At 45.4% G+C, this 22,924-nt stretch overlaps 1 protein-coding gene across 5 annotated transcripts in view; it reads left to right on the forward strand.

The window, feature by feature from the left end:
• LOC115180006 (liprin-alpha-2-like) overlaps positions 1 to 22,924 on the forward strand; it is a 230,844-nt gene that overhangs the window by 3,239 nt on the left and 204,681 nt on the right. For all 5 annotated transcript variants that reach the window (XM_029741856.1, XM_029741858.1, XM_029741853.1 and 2 more), the window contains exon 2: positions 7,053 to 7,307. In XM_029741856.1, the coding sequence (XP_029597716.1) occupies positions 7,059 to 7,307 (249 nt within the window). In that variant the 5' untranslated portion in view covers positions 7,053 to 7,058. The remainder of the gene's footprint in view (positions 1 to 7,052; positions 7,308 to 22,924) is intronic.

A 22,924-nucleotide genomic window follows, 5' to 3' on the forward strand; every position in this document is an offset into this window, starting at 1 on the left:
GAGTATTGTTTAAATGTGAGGGATCTTCCATCATCAACCATGCTAATGTTCTGTGAACCTGCTTCTCAAGAGACTAGGGTTCTGTTGCAGTGACTGTGTTGGAAGGGGTTGAACAGCTGTCTTTTTGGCAGCCAACACTATTGTTGTCTGAAGTGTATTTGTGGGTATAGGCTGTCGTATGAATGGGAATTCTCTTATCTTCTCCCTCATTCACAAAACTGCTGTGTCATCTGTTTCCACCTGTCCATGTGCTACGGATGCCAAAGTGAGAATGAGGGAGTGTGACTTAATAGTTTTTCCGATACACTTAAGATCATCAAGCATTCCACTGCTGCGCTTGGGCCTAGGCGCATGCCAAGAAATCAAACATGGACATTATTTAAAAGTAGATTTGCCTTTAGTCAGCACCAATGTACCATTTAAGCTGCGAACACTTCCTCTAGGACTGCTGCACACACTTCCTCTAGGACTGCTGCACACACTTCCTCTAGGACTGCTGCACACACTTCCTCTAGGACTGCTGCACACACTTCCTCCAGGACTGCTGCACACACTTCCTCTAGGACTGCTGCACACACTTCCTCTAGGACTGCTGCACACACTTCCTCTAGGACTGCTGCACACACTTCCTCTAGGACTGCTGCACACACTTCCTCTAGGACTGCTGCACACACTTCCTCTAGGACTGCTGCACACACTTCCTCTAGGACTGCTGCACACACTTCCTCTAGGACTGCTGCACACACTTCCTCCAGGACTGCTGCACACACTTCCTCTAGGACTGCTGCACACACTTCCTCTAGGACTGCTGCACACACTTCCTCTAGGACTGCTGCACACACATCCTCTAGGACTGCTGCACACACTTCCTCTAGGACTGCTGCACACACTTCCTCCAGGACTGCTGCACACACTTCCTCTAGGACTGCTGCACACACTTCCTCTAGGACTGCTGCACACACTTCCTCCAGGACTGCTGCACACACTTCCTCTAGGACTGCTGCACACACTTCCTCTAGGACTGCTGCGCAGAAGAAATGCCAGGCCGTGCAGAGACACAAGAGATTTTACTTCACTGAGTTTGCCCCATTACTTTGGACTATATGCATCCCAAAAAATTCTGTGGTCAAATCAACATTATACACTGTGGGGTTCAAGCCCTGAATGCTGATTGGCTGACAGCCCTGGTATATCAGACCATATAGCACTGCTCTAATTACTTGGTAGCCAGTTTATAATAGTAATAAGGCACCTCGGCGGCGCACAATTGGCCCCATTTGGCCGGGTAGGCCGTCATTGTCAATAAGAATTTGTTCTTAACTGACTTGCCTAGTTAAATAAAAGTACAAATAAAAAATGAATATATACATATACATATATATATATATATATATATATATATTATATCAGCCATTTTTTCAATGCAACAAACTAAAACAAATCTAAGTTTGCCAGATTGAGTGTGTGATTTTGTTGTTGGCAGAGCCAGAGCGCAACGGAGGATAATGTCTTTCAATCAGCCGCTAGTGAATGCGCTTTCAGATCACTTCAGATCAGCGCGCGGAGCCGCGCGTCTGCGCATTTATTGATATTCATTGCTAGTTAGCGAGTTATTAGTCCAGTTATATATAAGTATAGGTCAGCAATGACGAGTTACTGCTTCCTACAAGAGCATAAAACGTGTTAGGCTACATTTCAAGCGGTCTTTGAAAAGTTTACGTCTTAATTAAAGGGGAAGTGTTGTATTTTGAGGCCGGCTTGAATATGTAAATAAGCCAATAGGTAGAGGGACGGCTACATTGTCTAATTCTCTGTATGGTAATAATAATACATTTTTTATTTTGTAAAGTGGTTTCTTGCATCATAAAATACAATGCAATGTACAGGCCCATGGTGTTACAGACTAAGTAAAAAAAAATAATAATAATTTCAAGACCATAATGTAAAAACGTTTTTAAAAGTCCCATGCAATGTAGGCTGCATTGAACACCACATATAGGCTACTATAGGCTATATCATAGAAATCAAAAGCTATTTCCATGTGAAAATGTGGGATTTGCTCCATTGGTTTTGTTGGTAGATCTACATGATGCTCAAATAGTCATAATAGCCTATTGGCTAATGTCTAAAACTGTATGGATACAGTTTCACTGTAAACACGCGCTGGAAGTTGCACAAAACTCTCACAATGTTTGAGTTTCCCTTCAGAATACCTCAAATTTTCTCAGTGCCTCAAAAAATTGGAGGGAACATTGTACACAATGCCACAAAAAATACATAAAACATACTATACAGAGGAAAGGTGTCACACCCTGATCAGTTTCCCGGTTTTGACCCTTGCCTGTTTTCTGGACTCTGTACCTGCCTGCCTGACCATTCTTCCTGCCCTGACCTCGAGCCTACCTGCCTCACTGTACCTCTTGGACTCTGAACTGGTTTTGACCTTTTGCCTGTCCATGACCATTCTCTTGCCTACCCCTTTTGGAAACAATAAATATCAAAGACTCAAACCATCTGCCTCCCGTGTCTGCATCTGGGTCTGGCCTTGTGCCCTTATAGGTGATAGATCAGATCATCTGGGTCTGGCCTTGTGCCCTTATAGGTGATAGATCAGATCATCTGGGTCTGGCCTTGTGCCCTTATAAAAGGTACAAGCTCATCAAATACACAACAACCTTTCTGATGCATTTGTCACTTCAAACCAGACTTCCTTCAGATTGAAATACTGTCAAAAGTACTGTCAGACTGATTTGTAATAGACTGTCACAGCCCCAGTTAAAAAAGTAAACATTGGCCTTTGATTACATCTCTTTTACATGGTGGGGTCACAAATGTTTTGATAACGAAATTCGGAAATGGGAACTCCTGTTCGAGTGCATGTTGTGCTGATGTAAGTCTTGGTGTTGTTCCTCACACAACAGGTCTCCACCTCCTTGTCATTCACATGGTGAAGAATGGAAATGATTGATCTTGACTACGCTAATATTTCACACCTCAGAAATGTGTTGCAGTTTTCTAGGTGTCGAGTTCAATGTGACTCATCAACATGTGGTTTTTAGCATGCCCTCTATAACGTAGGTACGGAGGACTGTTGGTACATAGGAAATTACTGACAAAGTCAAATTATTGACATATTTAAAAAACATGATGTGTCATAACCTGTTAATAAGATATCTACCTGTATGTCATTTCTGATGAAAGTGTCAGAACCAAACCATTGAAATTAGAGCATTGTAATATTACTGATAAGGTGTGTCTCTGATGTGATTTCACCCTGATGTATACGCTTCATTTGGATTCTTTTATCCCTCTCATCACATCTTTCCATGTTCCTGTGTGTATCACTCTGGACCAGGCCCCTGTGTTGCTGTTGTGGAGCTCCTTATCTAATATCTACACACTGAATTGTTCCCATTAATTTGTTTATTAAGTCAAGACATTCAGGAAGTTAGAGGGAACTTGCTGATGTGTTGAGTGGTTAGTGCAGGACAATTGGGACTTCCATTTGTAAGTGCCTTGGTCCCAGTTCCAATGTGGATGTTTAGCCACCTGCTGTGCTGTAATATTTCTCATGACTTTTCATTTGTGAAGATTTTCTATGTGCTTTCTGACCTCCACGGTCAGTAAATATTCAATGAAATATCTAAGATAATTCCTCAAAGATACATGATGGCAATTAATATACAGTACAGTGATACTCCCAATGAAGGTTCCAATCTTACACCTTCACAAAGAGAATGTAGATACAGTTGTTGATACAGTATAATCTCATGAGGAGCTATGAGGAGCTATGTGTTCAAGGAGGCTTTGACTATTGGGTGTGAGGCACCCATAGAGATAGATAGAGGACTCATTTTTAAATCTGGAGGCATTATAGCGTCTGTGACAGCATGGGCTGCGACGTTGAGGCTACAACCCATAGGAATCCCCACCCAGTTGGCTACTTTGACCTCTTTAAAATGGTGGAAGCCCTCAATGGTGCTGCCCATGCTTAAACTGACTTTTGTTCACTAGAGGCCTCTATCATTCACTGATTGGGAAGGGAACCCAGCCCTCCAATCCCTCTGAATAATTCATTAATTGGCATATGGCACAGAGGAGCAAGACCCATTGATCCTGCCAGTGCACGTTCCTCCCACCTCCCCGCCGCCTCTGTGGTGCAGAATGTGTTCTGTTGAGCGTCTCTGATTGGATATCATTCCATTTCATCCTTGTCCTTGCGTTTTAGTGGTTTTATGAGGTAGTTAGAATTGGGCGCTGAAGCGGTCGCGCTGGTCCTATTTTCTTTGATATACTTTCTATCGACATAACCTGCCTCGTTTTCTGTACTGCATTTATAGACTACACATCCATTTGTTCTGGTTTGTCTCGTTATTGCGTGTGGTTATTCTGACATAAAGGTGAAAATAAAGGATTGAATTGGTTATAGAGTTGTTTTATTGACGACATATTGATAACAGCCTAATAACTGGCCCATGATAGTGTAATATACAGATATGGTCAGACTAGGTTGTAGGCCTCTGTGAGAGGTATCTGTATCGCTATGCTACACACAGCAGTACACACATTTCTGTCTGTTTCGTGTGACTATACCCCAGAGACGGTGACATGAAAGCTAATGAGCTGTTAGCTCTGTCCTGGGTGTATCTTAAACCAACTGCATCACGTTCACACTACGGTGCATGGCAATTGCTGATTTGTTGAGTGGTTAGTGCAGGACAATTGGGACTTCCATTTGTAAGTGCCTTGGTCCCAGTTCCAATGTGGATGTTTAGCCACCTGCTGTGCTGTAAGAAGCAGTCCACCACAAACACTGCCTGAGACACGAAACAATGTTCACTGTGTGTTCTGTGTTAGTTTAAGAAGCCATGGGGGAGTTCATAAGCCAACACACACTAACTCAAACCTTTCTACCTGCCCCCCTGCCCACCCGCCTGCCTCCCTGCCCCACTGCTCGCCTGCCCCACTGCCCCCCTGCCCCCCTGCTCCCCTGCCTGCCCCCCTGCCCACCCCCCTGCCCACCCGCCTGCCCCCTGCCCCCCTGTCCACCTGCCTGCCCCCCTGTCCACCTGCCTGCCCCCCTGTCCACCTGCCTGCCCCCCTGCCCCCCTGCCCACCCGCCTGCCCCCCTGCCCCCTGCCCCCCTGCTCCCCTGCCCCCTGCCCCCCTGCCCACCCGCCTGCCCCCCTGCCCACCCGCCTGCCCCCCTGCCCCCTGCCCCCCTGCTCCCCTGCCTGCCCGTCTGCCACTGTACTTGGTAGAATTCATTGCGAATTCATTCAGTGCCACTGCGTAGCGACAATATGCAGTGGCACCCTGGCATTATGGGAGAAATTTGGTTGCCCAAGGAGCCAACCGAAGTCTGCTTTAACATAGTTAGAGAAATGTGAAAATCCATTGGTGGAATTTTTCTGTTTTCTTTGAGGTTGAGATGGGGACTGGTCAAACAATAAATGCCAATAAGGCAGATATGCGTGCAAAACTTAAGTGTTTCTCAGTTGTCAGAATGACACATTTAGATCATTTAACCCTTTCTGTGTCGCTGAGACACTAAGACTGAATGAGCTGTAAGCAAGTCTAAATGATGAGTTATTATTGTTAGGTAACAGTGTGCGACACTCATGATTGCTACAATTGTTTCTTCTCTTCCTGTTTTAAAGACATGAGCCCTATGAGCATCTGTAGTTAGGTCCTCCGCTGTACACAACCTGTGTTTGGAACAGTAGGGTTTTACTATACAGCTAGACTGCATGATCATCACAGACTCCAGCTCTCTAGTCTAGTCTGGTCTCTCAGGTTTAAATGGTAACGGATGGTGTCTGAATGGGAGGCGGTGGGAGCCTGGCTGTGTGCCGGGGCCAGCGCTGAGACCCCAGACTCCTGCTAGGAGAGGCTGCTGGGAGACAGACTTGCCATTATATAGGCTACCCATCGATGGCGAGGGGACTGACCATGGGTCTGTCTATCGGTCTGTGTCTCTGTGACTTCACATTTGTAGTGTCTGTGGTTCACGTCTCTGGTGAAGTGATGGAATGTTGGACTAGAGGACAGTGTGAATGCGTGTTTTAGATATGTAGGGTTGTTCCATGCGTGCGTTAATGTGGTGAGTAATGGGGATGGTTAAAGAGCTGCGTTGTCATAGGTCAACATCTGCTTCTGTGAGGTTGTGGACACAGCTGACAAGGTACAGACCGGTGGAGGTGGAAGGCAAAGATCAGCCAAAACCTCCTAGGAACGATATAGCTTCAAATATTCACAATAGTATAGATCTGCTGCATTATGCAACCAGACACAGGCTGGCCCATTAAATAGTATGTGTTAAAACTAGGGCAGAACGAACGGCCAGCCTCCCAAGACGTCGACACAGCCTTGAAACACTGGAGAGATGTGGAGCCATGCTCCAAGTGTGTCTCTGTCTCTCTCACACACACACACACACACACACACACACACACACACACACACACACACACACACACACACACACACACACACACACACACACACACACACACACACACACACACACACACACACACACACACACACGTCCTTGCCAAGATAATCTCCCTGCCCTAAGCAGGAGGTCACTGAGGGCCAGAGCTCTCTAAGCCGTCTGGTCCCCTACAGTGGAGACACTCTCCTTTGTCATCCCTCACGTCATGTCCCTGGTGTCTTTGAGTCTGAGGGAAGGTGACACCAATCAAGGCTTTGTAAACACAGGAAACACAGGGTTCATGCTGCCTCTAGATGAGATGGAGGCTCATAGTGCTGCAGCTCTGAAAGTGTAGGACTACATCATCTCTATTTCTAGTCGAGATCTTTGTATTTTGTATGACTGAAACACAGAATGAATCACCTAATCATCACTTAAAACATCAGTTTTATGTACAGGTTTATGACTTGATCATTAGACTGTTGTAAGATCCAAGAGGTTTTCCGGTAACAACATCACAATAAAACTCCCTTAACCTAGCCCTACCTCACATAGAACAACCACTGAGCATCACCCTCTGACCTGGCTAACCTTTGACCCCCTTTCCCCCACCCAGGGTGTAATGATGTGCGAGGTGATGCCCACCATCAGCGAGGACACGGCGCTGAGCCAGCGGGGCTCCCAGAGCAGCGCCTCGGACCCAGACTCCCACTTTGAGCAGCTGATGGTCAACATGCTGGATGAGAGAGACCGCCTGTTGGACACGCTGAGGGAGACCCAGGAGAGCCTGGGGCTGTCCCAGCAGCACCTGGAGGACGTTATCTACGACCGGGACTCACTGCAGCGCCAGCTCAGCTCCGCCCTGCCACAGGTAACATACCGTTCCACCCAGGAGCCTCTTCCTTCTTAGTGTATGTTAAGCATACAGTAACATGAAGGTCCTTCATGGCTATTGGAGATGACAGTGGTTGTGTGTACAATGCCCATACTGTATGGTCCAATTCTATTCTGAGATAAAAACGCATAGAAAATGATAGAACACAACTGTGCACATTTTCTTAGCTCCGCTCTGCCACAAGTATTGTACAGCATAGGAGCCAATTCCCTCCATGTGTGTTGAGCACAATGTTCTGGACCACGTGATACAGCTAGGTTACACTAGGAGTGTGTGTGTGTGTGTGTGTGGGGGCTGGGGGTGTCCATCAAGGCTATTCCTTCCACTTCAGAGATGAGAAAGGTTGTATATTCATTGCACATACCATACAATGTAGTCCAATTTCTATATTTAAGCAATAAAGCCTGGGGGTGTGGTATATGGCCAATATACCACGGCTAAGGGCAACGAGGAGTGCCTGGAAACAGCCCTTAGCCGTGGTATATTGGCCATATATCACAAACCCCAGAGGTGCCTTATTGCTATTATAAACTGGTTACCAACGTAATTAGAGCAGTAAAAATAAATGTTTTGTCATACCCGTGGTATACGGTCTGATATACCATTGCTGTCAACCAATCAGCATTCAGGGCTCGAACCACCCAGTTTATAATGAAATTAAGAAAATAGGTGAAATCAAAAAGACCATCAACAATAAAAACTATTTTTTTGTTATTTATCTTCCTTTCGTGATGTGAAAATAAAGACTCATCAACATTTCACAAAGTGATCAGCTTGCATGTTCTCTGTTTGGTTGAAGATTAAGATAAAGAACACATTTCAAACCCTTTGGTTGTGGCATCCATATTGATATCTCTTCCAATACTCATCTCATTGAAAGTGAGCTGCTACACAATAATAGTTTCAAGGGCAGCAGGAAGCCTAGCTGCTAAGAGCGTTGGGCCAGTAACTGAAAGGTCGCTGGTTCGAATCCCCGAGCCGACAAGGTGAAAAATCTGTCTGTGCCCTTGAGCAAGGCACTTAATCCTAATTGCTCCTGTAAGTCCCTCTGGATAAGAGCGTCTGCTAAAGAACTGTAATGTAAATGCAGTCATCCATAGTCGTCCCATGGCAATAAAAACACAACTTGGAATACAGTGAGAAGCAGTGAAATGGAAAGGAATTGCGCAGACATTTTGGGTCTAGTGTGTTTATTGGTTGTTCGTTTTCCAGCGATATGGGCAAATAATGGCTTGAGTAATAATTCCTATTAAAGTAGAGATTATCTTGCTGGCAGAAAGTGTGTCAATAATTCTAGTCACAAGTTCCCCCTGCTTCTCTTGAGGTTTCACTGGAAGAAAAGAGGACTTTGTTCACAGGCGGTGCTGGCTGATACCGACAGTAAATCCACATGGTTTAGAGACACAAGCAAAGCACACAGACTGTATTGGCTGTGATTTGATCACACAGACAAACACTTACTTGAAAGGGGTTGTCGTGTCTTATAATACCATAATAATGTGTCTGAAATCACATAATACTACCAAAAAGTTTTTTTTTATGATCTGCTCTTGCCTCTGGAACGTTTTACATTTATTTTCTTAGAATTGATATAACCTAGATATGAACCATTAACCTTTATAGGTGACCAGGTCCTAAGGTTACAGACCCGGTCATAGGGTTACAGGCCCGGTCATAGGGATACAGACCCGGTCATAGGGTTACAGACCCGGTCATAGGGTTACAGGCCCGGTCATAGGGTTACGGACCCGGTCATAGGGTTACAGACCCGGTCATAGGGTTACGGACCCGGTCATAGGGTTACAGACCCGGTCATAGGGTTACAGGCCCGGTCATAGGGTTACAGACCCGGTCATAGGGTTACAGGCCCGGTCATAGGGATACGGACCCGGTCATAGGGTTACGGACCCGGTCATAGGGTTACGGACCCGGTCATAGGGTTACAGACCCGGTCATAGGGTTACAGGCCCGGTCATAGGGATACAGACCCGGTCATAGGGTTACAGGCCCGGTCATAGGGATACGGACCCGGTCATAGGGTTACGGACCCGGTCATAGGGTTACAGGCCCGGTCATAGGGATACAGACCCGGTCATAGGGTTACAGGCCCGGTCATAGGGTTACAGGCCCGGTCATAGGGTTACGGACCCGGTCATAGGGTTACGGACCCGGTCATAGGGTTACGGACCCGGTCATAGGGTTACGGACCCGGTCATATGGTTACGGACCCGGTCATAGGGTTACGGACCCAGTCATAGGGATACGGACCCGGTCATAGGGATACGGGCCCGGTCATAGGGTTACAGGCCCGGTCATAGGGTTACAGACTCGGTCATAGGGTTACAGACCCGGTCATAGGGTTACGGGCCCGGTCATAGGGTTACGGACCCGGTCATAGGGATACGGACCCGGTCATAGGGATACGGGCCCGGTCATAGGGTTACAGGCCCGGTCATAGGGTTACAGACTCGGTCATAGGGTTACGGGCCCGGTCATAGGGTTACAGACCCGGTCATAGGGTTACGGACCCGGTCATAGGGTTACGGACCCGGTCATAGGGTTACGGGCCCGGTCATAGGGTTACAGACCCGGTCATAGGGTTACAGACCCGGTCATAGGGATACAGACCCGGTCATAGGGTTACAGGCCCGGTCATAGGGTTACAGACTCGGTCATAGGGTTACAGACCCGGTCATAGGGTTACAGACCCGGTCATAGGGTTACAGACCCGGTCATAGGGATACAGACCCGGTCATAGGGTTACAGGCCCGGTCATAGGGTTACAGGCCCGGTCATAGGGTTACAGACTCGGTCATAGGGTTACAGACCCGGTCATAGGGTTACAGACCCGGTCATAGGGTTACAGACCCGGTCATAGGGTTACAGGCCCGGTCATAGGGTTACAGACTCGGTCATAGGGTTACAGACCCGGTCATAGGGTTACAGACCCGGTCATAGGGTTACAGACCCGGTCATAGGGTTACAGGCCCGGTCATAGGGTTACAGACCCGGTCATAGGGTTACAGACTCGGTCATAGGGTTACAGACCCGGTCATAGGGTTACAGACCCGGTCATAGGGTTACAGACCCGGTCATAGGGTTACACAGTAGATGTATGTTCAGTATATTCTATGTTCCATCTTTAGCCTCAGTGACTGTATGTGTTATGATTCATTCTTTCATGTGACTGTGTTTGAACTCAGGGTTATTTGGATTCTTGCTGCAACTGTATATTTTGCCTCAGGGGGTCTCTCACCCTCTTCAGCTGCTATTATAACACCGGCATATTGTACAGTGGAGAGGCTGGCTGGAGGAAGGAAACAGAGTGATACTGGACCAAAACACGCAGCTCCTTGTGAAAGACTGAGGGTATGAAGTGCTCTGTTTGGAAACACCGTTCAGTTGTCAGTATGCATTGCCCTGATTGATGAGAAGAAAAGTTGGGTAAATATTAAAATAGCCACAGCGCTCCACAGAACATGTTTTTTTATAGCTGCAACCTCTACTTCAAACTCCAACTCAGATATTGAAATCCATCGTCAGAGGGCTTACATCTGGCAGTGGTAGGAGTATTGAGAGCATCTTTCCCGTCATGTCTATCAATTTATGCCGCTTCATTCCCGGATGAAAACGTCTGGGGACGAAAAATGAAATGGCGACAAAATGAAATTGCTCTGCCATTACCCCACGTTTTCTAACAGACGTTTCCTCTGCTAGTAAAACACCTCAGATAATGATGTACGGCTTGTCACTGTCGTACTATTCTGTGGCGCTCCTAGGCACCGTTTTAAATGAGATGTCACCAGGCAATCTGGATCCCTCCCCTGATGTTACCCCCATGCACAAATGCTTCCATTAATTAATGTGGTGGCAGCGTTTTTATTAGTCTGTACGATATCAACATCACACTAATGCTTCATGAGCCAGTTCGTTGGACCTCTGTAATTGTGGGGAGGTACTTACCCAGGAGAAAAGGTGGCTCCTGTCTCCCATTTTAATACATGACTGATAAATATTCCATGTACAGAGAGAGAGAGCCTGTTGGACAAGGAATGGGATAACAGATTTTTATAAAACAGTGTACAAAACATTAAGAACACCTGCTTTTTCCATGACATAGAATGACCAGGTGAATCCAGGTGAAAGCTATGATCCCTTATTGATGTCACTTGTTAAATCCACTTCAATCAGTGTAGATGAAGGGGAGAAGACAGGCTAAAGAAGGATTGTTAAGCCTTGAGACAATTGAGACATGGATTGTGTATGTGTGCCATTCAGAGGGTGAATGGGCAAAAGACAACAGATTTAAGTGCCTTTGAACGGGGTATGGCGCCAGGCGCACCGGTTTGTGTCAAGAACTGCAATGCTGGTGATTTTTTTTCACGCTCAACAGTTTCCCGTTTGTATCAATAATGGTCCACCATTCAAAGGACATCCAGCCAACCTGACACAACTGTGGCCCAGCATCCCTGTGGAACGCTTTCGACAGCTTGTAGAGTCCATGCCCCGATGAATTGAGGCTGTTCTAAGGACAAAGGGGGTGCAACTAGGAATGTGTCCTTAATGTTTTGTCCACTCAGTGTATATCTGTAGGAGACGGTCATATGTTGCATCATTTTGACAGTGCTTTGTTATGTTTGTAGTATTTTTCAAAGCACTTTGAACCATTGCTTTTTTCAGTACTACAAGGCAGTGCAGGGAATTAAGTAAGCTGGTAGACATAATTATTTAGGGTAGATCTTAAAGAGGCCGAGAGATAGCTGCCGGGTGAGTGAGTTTGTGCTTGTGTTTGTGTGTGTGTGTGTGAGTTTGTGTGTGTAGAGAGGCTGGTGAGATGAGGAGAGAGGTAGAGACTTTCTTCAGAAATGGAAGTGGCCTCATTCAGTAGCTTGTGGTGGAGCCACACTGGTATCTCTCTCTCTACTAACAGAGAGGTCTGTAGCAGCAGGCTTCAGTTAGACCCCTCCCAACCCTCCTCCCTATAGTCCCTCTTTCCCTCTCTCTCTCTCTCTCTCTCTCTCTCTCCATTTCTCTGTCAGGGTCACGGCTCCTCTGTTCCTTGTCACGTCACGTCTGGCTGATTGGAGTGACATCCTCCGTCCCCCTCCACGCCTCGAGGTCATATCCTATCCGCGTTGTGCATAACAATGCAACAACATCCCTCTGTCCGTCCGTCCGTCCATCCCTCCGTCCGTTGTGTTGTGGTCCAGAACAGAGGGGTGGGGGGAGGGTGGGGAGGGGGGGCATGGAGCGGTGGTGGGCAGCGGGCAGCCATTAGCTCCCTTTGTGTCGGCAGCTCATGCCCGCTTGGAACCCATGCATGGCAGCGCCGGCTGCCAAGAAGCCACTGACTTTAACGGCATGGTTAAGCCGCCGCTGCCTTTGTAGGGGCAGCACGTGGCGGGCACGTTCACCCGAGACTTTGGTGACTATTGAGAGAGGGAGAGGGCCTTTGGACGGCCACTCAGCTGGTAGCACAACAAAGCCAGCTGGCAGTGGGCTCAGGTCCTGCTGGAGCCTCTCTCTCTGTGGTGTTTCTGTCATGGCCGTCCAAACAGCATGGACTGACTGGCTGCCCAGAGCAGAGACGCCGTGGCTCTGTGTCCTGCTCTCGCCACACTGTCTGACTCTTACAGCACTCCTGCACCTGTAGGAATCACACCTTACTCAGTATGCTATGGTTGATCATGCCCATATGAGCTTGGGGTCATTGGGGAGTTAGCTTAGACTGCTAAAACATACTGGAGATATTCCTCTGCTGTGCTCTTTAAAAGCAGTATTTCAACACCTGATGCAAAAGCACATCTTCTTTTATTCATTTTTTTCGAAATCTCTGCTACAGTGGACCTCTGCTCTCTTCACCAGCTGAAGGAGTCCCCACAACAACACCTTACTCGTGGGTCAGTGAGTGAGTGAGTAAGTGAGTGGGAGGGAGGGAGGGCACGCGCACACAGACAGCCACAGGGCCTGCAGGGTGATGTTGGGACCATGTGACCTGCCTGTGTGTACTCTCCCCCTGAAACAGGCTTCCTCCTCTGGTGCACTCAGCTGTGTTACTGTACTGTAGTCAGAGAGCCCCAGGCCCTCTGTGTGTCTCCCACTCCCTACGCTGTTTAGTTACCAAAACATGGCCGCCTCGTCTTAAGGCTGCTCTGGCTGTTCATTCCTACTGCTACTGGGCCACTGGGCAGCTCAGCTCAGCTGAAATGGCTTTTAAAGAACTGATTGGGTCACTACTTGACACCAACAAACCCCCCATAATATCGGTCCCTCTGCCCTCCCTAAATCGTGGGATTGAATGCCTCAGCAGACTTTTAGCCCTCCATAACTGGCTACGAGACTATTGCAGCTCTGTTGGTGTAACATTTATTGACAATTCTTTCAATAACATTAAAGTATTAGAACATGAAGGACAAACAATACAGCATCAAGACGCTATCAAACATGTATCAGTCTTTCCGCAACAGAGCCATCCTTATGTGTGAGGGTGCGTCTGCATGATAGTGATATAAAATATATGTCATAGTTTCCTTTTTCATGATCACAATCTTGTGAAGCCCGAACCCTCCAAGATCCCCCCACAGTTCACCAATAGCTGTCCCTCAACCATTTGAGACCCCTCCCACAGTCCCCCCCGGGAAAAAAATACAATTAATTCCATTCCCCACCCCCAAGAACCCCCCCAATGCACCAACAACCAAGATAATGAACTAAAGAGAAAAAAGGAAAGAAGAAAACAATAATGCAAAAAAATATATATATAATAATACATTTAAAGCAAAGGACATCAAGGACAACTGAAATCATAACAGCAATGCCAACTGTATATGTTTGTGTGCATGTCTGGCACTATTACATGTATGTGTGTGTTCTTGTATGTGTTTATTTGAAAAGAGTGTGTGAATATGCATGTGTACAAACACCTGCACGGCATCAGCCTCAGGCAAACCGGCATTAGTTGTAAAAACACTGCCACTTAGTGTCAATCAAATGTACTTTTATTATGTTTTATTTTGACTTTTTTTTCCCTTTATCTTTTGACCATCATTCTCTCTCTCACACAGCAACTCCACTCCCACTTGTCTCCAATTCCACCTACCAACCCTCAGCTTCCCTCAGCCCATCCCATCTATCTCTGCTGGCCACCCACTTCCTGTTTCAACCCATCCCAACCCTCAGCTTCCCTCAGCCCATCCCATCTATCTCTGCTGGCCACCCACTTCGTGTTTCTACGCAACACATATCTTTCAACTATGCTAATTGACGTTTCACATGATCATCAAAGAGACCTTGAATTACTCTAGAGACGGCTTCACTACAGTACAAATGTATTCCGTACAATATGTTATTATTTCCCAATGCCCCTATTCTGATAACTTCCCCTTGTTTGTTGTAAACATATATAAACTTGTAGACAAATACATAAAAAAGATAGACAAACAATAAATACATTAAATTATAAAACAGTTCTCGCCAAGAGAGAGAGGGAGAGAAGAGAAGAGAAAAGAGAGAGAGAGAGTGCGAGAAGAGAGTGAGATCAGGTGTGTGTGTGTATGTATAAGTCCGTATGTGTAAGCAAGCATGTAGTTGAGTACGTGTGTGTTCATATCCACTTCATAATGTTCAGATATTTTAAACAGTTCCCATACCTTCTTTTTTTTCGTAACCTGAAGTCCCTGTAGAATTTAGTACAGCCACGGTGTTAAGGAGCTGTCTCGGAATAGCTGTCCATCTATAAAGACTTTGTCCACAATGATAAAGGCACGCCTACCATCCATTCTTTGTTGTCTTTGTACCGGATACAGTCTCTTACGACGTTCGTTTATCTCCTTTGGAAATTGGTCATTAAGACCGAATTTGGTCCCTTTAAGCTCTCTTCCTCTGCTTTTGATCAGCTCCTTTTGTTGGTAGTGTTCAAATTTTGCGATGATTGGTCGGGGACCCTTTTTGACAATTTTGATACCTTCTGGAAACAAAGCTAATTTTATAAGGAGTATGGGATCCACCCAAATCATTTGTGTTCGTGGATCCTTTTACAGCATTAAAAGGCTGCGTTGAAACAATTACTTATCAATGGCCCAAGCCCAGCTCATTCAATCCCTACAATTGTGTCAATGAGTTGTCATAATGCTTCAGCAAATGTACATTAGCCCAGGGACATTGGAAGACACAATGTAAGTCCTTCTTACTGCCCTGAATGCTTCTGCTGATCTTACAGCTATTGAATGCAGTAATCATGTGCCCGTGAACCAGTTATACTGTTAGCATCTATTTAGTGTGCCCTAGTAGGAAGTCCACTGTGTGCATCTCACCCTGCACTAACATAAATAACCTGAGCATGTCTACTCCTGCTAAGCTTCCCAGTAAGCGATAAAAACAATTAAAGCTTCACAGAAAAGTGCTAAAATAGCCCACGTTAACATACAAGCTTAAGATACAAGGTTCATGAAATCAATAGTTTGCTAGTAACAGATGGCATTCATATTCTGATCTCTGAAACTCACTTAGATAATACCTTCGATGATTCAGTGGTAGCAATACATTGTTATAAGATCTACAGAATAGACAGAAATGCCAAAGGTTGAGGTCTGGCCGTTTATATTCAGAACCACATTCCTGTGAAGCTTAGAGAGGATCTCATGTTAAGTACTGTGGAAGTAATATGGCTACAGGTTCGTCTGCCTCACCTTAAGCCCATTCTGGTGGGAAGCTGCTATAGACCACCAAGTGCTAACAGTCAGTATCTGGATAACATATGTGAAATGCTTGATCATGTATGTGATACCTACAGAGAGGTATATTTTTGGCCCAATTTAAATATTGACTCAGAACTGGGCAGCACGGCTGGCCCTTAGATATAGACAGAGAGCTAACATTAATAACATGCATGTCAATCTTTCCTGGCTGAAAGTGGAGGAGAGATTGACTTCATCACTACTTGTATTTATAAGAGGTATTTACATGTTGAATGCACTGAGGTGTCTGTTTAAACTACTAGCACACAGCTCAGACACCCATGCATACCCCACAAGACATGCCACCAGAGGTCTCATCACAGTCCCCAAGTCCAGAACAGACTATGGGAGGCGCACAGTACTACATAGAGCGATGACTACATGCAACTCTATTCCACATCAAGTAACTCATGCAAGCAGTACATTAGATTTAAAAAACAGATAAAATGACACCTTATGGAACAGGTGTAATTGTGAAGAGACACAAACATAGGCACAGACACATGCATATAAATACACGATAGCATACACACTATACACACACGTACACATGGATTTTGTTTTGTAGATGTGTGGTAGTAGAGTAGTGGCCTAAAGGGCACACACTTAGTGTGTTGTGAAATCTGTTGTGAATGTATTGTAATGTTTTAAAAATTGTATAGCAGCTTAATTTTGTTGGACCCCAGGAAGAGTAGCTGCTGGCAGCAGCTAATGGGGATCCAAAATAAATACAAATACAAATACACTACCATAGGCTCAGGCAGGTCCAATCTCAATCGGACCCCTAGGCCCTATCCCCCTACACATAGTAAATCTGAAAGGATTGGATCAGTATAAACAATATGGTAATAGCCCTATAATGCCAGAGGGCACCCCTCTGTTTAAGGTTGATGTACAGACGTGTATATCCTAGTTATCGGACACTCTCCCCTCCCCTCCCCTCAGCCCAGACTCCGATCCCAGCTCTCCTCTCCTTTCCCCACAGAGCCAGACAGTAATGAGATAACCAGTCTATTGATCACTCACGCACATGTTAGTATTGTCACGCCTGCTCCCGCTCTTCCCCCTGGCGCTCGAAGGCGCCAAGCTGCCCTGCATTACACACTCCTGCCACCATCATTTACGCACACCTGCCTTCCCTCGTCACTTGCATCAGCGATATTGGACTCACCTGGACTCGCTCAGTTACCTGTTTATTACCTCCCCTATATTTGCCAGTTCCCCAGCTCTGTTCCCCGCTGCTGCATTAATTGTTTTTTGTCTGTGTTAACGTGTGCTGACGCAGTTCCTGTCTCGTTTTATGACCTTCCCATATTAAATGTTTGACTCCCCGTACCTGCTTCGCCTCTCCAGTGTCATCCCTTGACAAGAATGAAGGTCTAAGACTTCACTTTATTACTGTATAGGCACCCCTCACCATGCCCATTCATGTCTGTCTGACTGGTTGCAGTTGAAATAATACCAGACAACTTCTCAATAAAAAGTCCTGACAATCAACTTGGAAATGATTTGTATAGTAATTGTGGAGCATTGGCTTATAATTATTATAGTTATTATGGCCCCATTGAAATGATCTGAAGGGGTAAGCATTAAGTGTGACACCTCTGTCTTTTGGCTTGATAACACTCATTGGTGACTGTGTCATTAGTGAGGTGAACCAAGTCAGTGATTCCCCCCGTCCATAAATCATACATGGTACGGCCATCCATCAACACTCTGGCCACAAGGTAAATAGCTGATAGATGGATCTAGCCAATAATACTAAACAACCATGTGTAGTCATGGACTGAACCATTGCATTCCTTTCTGAAGGGGTGTCTGGGTTGTAGGAGTGAGAGGGAGGGAGAGGGAGTCAGTGGAAGCCTCACAAGGGGCAGAGTGTGGAAGGATGGGAAGATGACTAAGCTGATGAGGACGATGAGAGGCGAATCCCCTCTGCTCCTCCTCTCCCTCTCTTTCATTCTCTCTCTCTCGATGCAGTGTGCTACTGCTGTTGCACAGCGGCCCTCTTCCTCTAGGCTGAGGCAGGCAGGCAGCACAACGCAAGCAGTCAGTCAGCTGGTCTGGTCCGCCAGAGCAGCACATGATTTTTCGTGATTACTGTTATTGTTTGTGCCCCAGTTCACTCAGAGAGAGAGCGAGAGCGAGAGAGAGACCTACACTGGTAATGGCCGGCTGTCTTCCACAGTGAAAGAGCCTTTAAGGCCTGGGTACTATGATCTAAATACCATGTCTGTTTTTGAGTCCTGTTTTTTTTGTATATTGAAGTAGGATTCCTCTGGTCTTGGAAATAATGGGAATGTTGTTTGGGTAGGTTTATAAGCAGGTCTCGGCATATAAACTGGTGCCAGGTGATCAGTCACCTTGGCAGTTATTAGGCTGTTTATGTCCTCACAGAGCCCTTGTATCCTTCTAGTGATCTTCATATGTCCTTGATATCCTTACTTTACAAGACAGATAATCTCAGTGGAGTCCATGTTTTTTCCAGGCCCACAAGTGGTGCTTTGCAAGCTAAAGCGTCTCTCGCTCTCCCTCTCTCTCACATCCTCTTTTATTGCTCAATTTACCCCAAAGCCTTGTTTTTATTTGTTCTCCTCCCTCTCCCCTTTAATCTTCCCCAGATGGAGGAAGCGGGGCTCGGGGGGGGTTTGTCCGAAGACGCCGTTGCCCATCGAGCGTCCGTAATGGTTCTATCAGAGATACTTGATCAATACCCTTGAAAGGTTACCTCTGATAGGTTTGATTAGGCAGACAACATCTCTCCCCACCACCCAGATGACTCATTGATGCAACACTTCAGTTTGTTGCTAATGCAGGTCTGCTTCAATCAGACACAGGTTTGGTTTCGGGAGAAGTGCTGTTGTTACGGACAGGAAAGATAAGATGGCTCCCTGCAGATGTCATTATCTCACTGATGAAGAACCCAGTGTGGGACTATCCTATGACCGTCGCACCGTCCAGTCACAGTGCAGAGAGTACAACAGTAGCAGTGTTAGCTAGCTAAGTTGGATGGAGAGGCTTGAATAACCCCCACAATCCTCTCTGGTCGCTGTTTCATTCAACCCGTCATTAGCTTCTGATTATTTACAGGTGTATTATTAATATTAGGCCTAATGACCCAAGCTGGGTCTAAGGTGTGCAGTGATGGAGAATGGATGGGCTTTAGCTAGAGCTCGTTGAGTTTCATTGAGTCTCACCAGGTACATGCTGCCGGTTCCACTTTGCTCCGTTAGGTTCACAAGGCAGAGCCCTCTAAGCCTGGAGGCTCCATGGCGCTGTAGGACCAGTTATGACTCCGGTATGGACTGCCTTGGTGTGCTACTGACTGCAGGTTGGTGTTGGGCTCAGCAGAGGGAACCGTTTTCCTGGGCTTCAGACAACTTCCACTACGGATGGGTACGGTTACCCCTCAAGGGGATTGTGGGTATGGAGTAGTGGGGGAGCCCGTGTGGCACACAGCTGTGAGCATTGCTGTCCTGTTTGTTGCTGCAATGGCCTGGCAAATCTGACCAAATCAGCATCAGCAGATATCTGGTTAGCACCAAAGCTGAGGAAAGGACTGAAGATATTACAACGTAGTACTCTGCAGTACTGGGTCAAATCAAAGTTGATAGAAGGGTATTAATACACATCTAATTCCTGTGAGATTGGTGGAGTGCTAGATTCTGATAATGCTATTTTTTTTATCACATGTTCATTTTCACTGTGGGTTTTTAAGATGATGCTAAGAGTAAACACGATAACATGAGATGAAGAAAAGTTGACATGATGAGTAGCACAAGATGGAGAGGCCTCAGTGCGTGGAAGCTGTACCTCATGCAGAGCTCTTTGATGTCATCTCTCCCAGCATTGTGTTCTGTTCTGGAGGTGTCTGTCTAGGTGTAATATGGCTGTGACTCACACACCCACACACGCCTCCCCTTGAGGTTAGAAACACAGCTCCAGTCTCACTATAACACAGCCACAAAGCTCTGCCTCTCTGTCTTCACACCAGTCACCCCAGAGCAGTGCCGTGGCGAGGCCTCAGGTGAGGAGAGTGAAATGAGGTTACAACCAATACCTAGTGTTGCACATCAAAAATGGCATCCTTCACAGAGGGCCACTGGGTATTTTTATTTTGACTCTCGTATAGAAAACATTCTAGCTCAGATGTCAGCCTCAGCGTATATGCTACCCACAAACACGGAGTTCTGCATGTATTACTGTTTATTATTATCATTAGTTACCACATGTATTAGATGTACGTACAGTACCAGTCAAAAGTTTGGACACACCTACTCATTCCAGAGTTTTTCTTTATTTTTACTATTTTCTACATTGTTGAATAATAGTGAAGACATCAAAACTAGGAAATAACACATATGGAATCATGTAGTAACCAGAAAAGTGTTAAACAAATCAAAATATATTTTATATTTGAGATTCTTCAAAGTATCCACCCTTTGCCTTGATGACAGCTTTGCACATGCTTGGCATTCTCTCAACCAGCTTCATGAGGTCACCTGGAATGTATTTCAATTAGCAGGTGTGCCTTGTTAATTTGTGGAATTTCTTTCCTTCTTAATGCGTTTGAGCCAATCAGTTGTGTTGTGACAAGGTAGGGGTGGTATACAGAAGATAGCCCTTTTTGGTAAAAGACCAAGTCCATATAATGGCAAGAACAGCTAAAATAAGCAAAGAGAAATGACAGTCTATCATTACTTTAAGACACGAAGGTCAGTCAATTCGGAAAATGTCAAGTTTCTTCAAGTGCAGTCGCAAAAACAATCAAGCGCTATGATGAAACTGGCTCTCATGAGGACCATCACAGAAAACGAAGACCCAGAGTTTCCTCTGCTGCAGAGGATAAGTTCATTAGAGTTAACCTGTTAGGGCTAGGGGGCAGTATTTACACGGCCGGATAAAAAACGTACCCGATTTAATCTGGTTACTACTCCTGCCCTGCTTTGGATAGAAAACACCCTAAAGTTTCTAAAACTGTTTGAATGGTGTCTGTGAGTATAACAGAACTCATATGGCAGGCAAAAACCTGAGAAGATTTCATGCAGGAAGTGGCCTGTCTGACAAGGAGTTGTTCTTCTTGTCTCTGTTTATTGAAGAGTGGGGATCTTAGCTGTAACGTGACACTTCCTACGGCTTCCATAGGCTCTCAGAGCCCGGGAAAAAGCTGAACAATGACGAGGCAGCCCCAGGCTGAAACACATTATCGCCTTTGCCAAGTGGCCGATAAGAGGACATAGGAATTAGGCGCGTGCCCGAGTCGACCCCGTGCTGTATTTTCTTTCGGCTGTTTACCTAATTGCAGATTCCCGGTCGGAATATTATCCCTTTTTTACGAGAAAAATGGCATAAAAATTGATTTTAAACAGCGGTTCACATGCTTCAAAGTACGGTAATGAAATATTTAGAAATCTTTTGTCACGAAATGCGCCGTGCGCATGACCCTTATTTATCATTGGGATAGTGTCTTGAACGCACGAACAAAACGCCGCTGTTGGAACATAACTATGGATTATTTTGGACCAAACCTACATTTGTTATTGAAGTAGAAGTCCTGGGAGTGCATTCTGACGAAGAACAGGAAAGGTAATCAAACTTTTCTAATAGTAAATCTGATTTTGGTGAGTGCTAAACTTGGTGGGTGTCTAAATAGCTAGCCCTGTGATGCCGGGCTATCTACTTAGAATATTGCAAAATGTGCTTTCACCGAAAAGCTATTTTAAAATCGGACATATCGAGTGCATAGAGGAGTTCTGTATCTATAATTCTTAAAATAATTGTTATGCTTTTTGTGAACGTTTATCGTGAGTAATTTAGTAAATTGTTAGTAAATTCATCGGAAGTTTGCGGGGGGTATGCTAGTTCTGAACGTCACATGCTAATGTAAAAAGCTGGTTTTTGATATAAATATGAACTTGATTGAACAAAACATGCATGTATTGTATAACATAATGTCCTAGGGTTGTCATCTGATGAAGATCATCAAAGGTTAGTGCTGCATTTAGCTGTCTTCTGGGTTTTTGTGACATTATATGCTAGCTTGAAAAATGGGTGTCTGATTATTTCTGGCTGGGTACTCTGCTGACATAATCTAATGTTTTGCTTTCATTGTAAAGCCTTTTTGAAATCGGACAGTGTGGTTAGATTAACGAGAGTCTTGTCTTTAAATAGCTGTAAAATAGTCATATGTTTGAGAAATTGAAGTAATAGCATTTCTAAGGTATTTGAAAATCGCGCCACAGGATTCAACTGGCTGTTACGTAGGTGGGACGATTTGGTGCCACCTGCCCTAGAGAGGTTAACTGCACCTCCGATTGCAGCCCATATGCCCCCTTATCTGGCCCCTTTATTTATCCTACGCTTCTGACTTGGTGTACAGGGAGTACATTGTAAGTACGGCCCATGTTCTGAATTCTGTCGCTGTACATTTCAAAAGTGCTGAACAAATAGTTATATTGACTACGTCCGTCCTAGCTCGCTCATTAATGTCTTAATCAAAATTACTGATTGCATCTTATCCACTTGTCGTCCTCTTATGCCATAGTTTGTACATCATTGTCAGTAGAAACCACGTTTTTTAAGCAAGTCAGCCATATATAAGCTATGTTTTTTTTAAAGGCATGAGGCTGAATGAACTGTTTTTCTGCCAGACAAGGCTCAGCTGATATCCAGGTGTAGCAGTGGTAAGGTGTTGGGACTGCTGTTGGGACAGCTTTATGTAGGCCCTAACAGTTTGTGGGCACCGTTTGTCACCGTTATAGTGCAGTTAATATATTGTTTAGTGTTGTGTTGTGGCTTTTCTGGCATGCATCCCACATTTCCCCACCAAGATTTACATGCTAAAATCACCAAAGTATG

Source organism: Salmo trutta, chromosome 40 (genome assembly GCF_901001165.1).
Source record: "Salmo trutta chromosome 40, fSalTru1.1, whole genome shotgun sequence".
NCBI classification, from domain to species: domain Eukaryota; kingdom Metazoa; phylum Chordata; class Actinopteri; order Salmoniformes; family Salmonidae; genus Salmo; species Salmo trutta.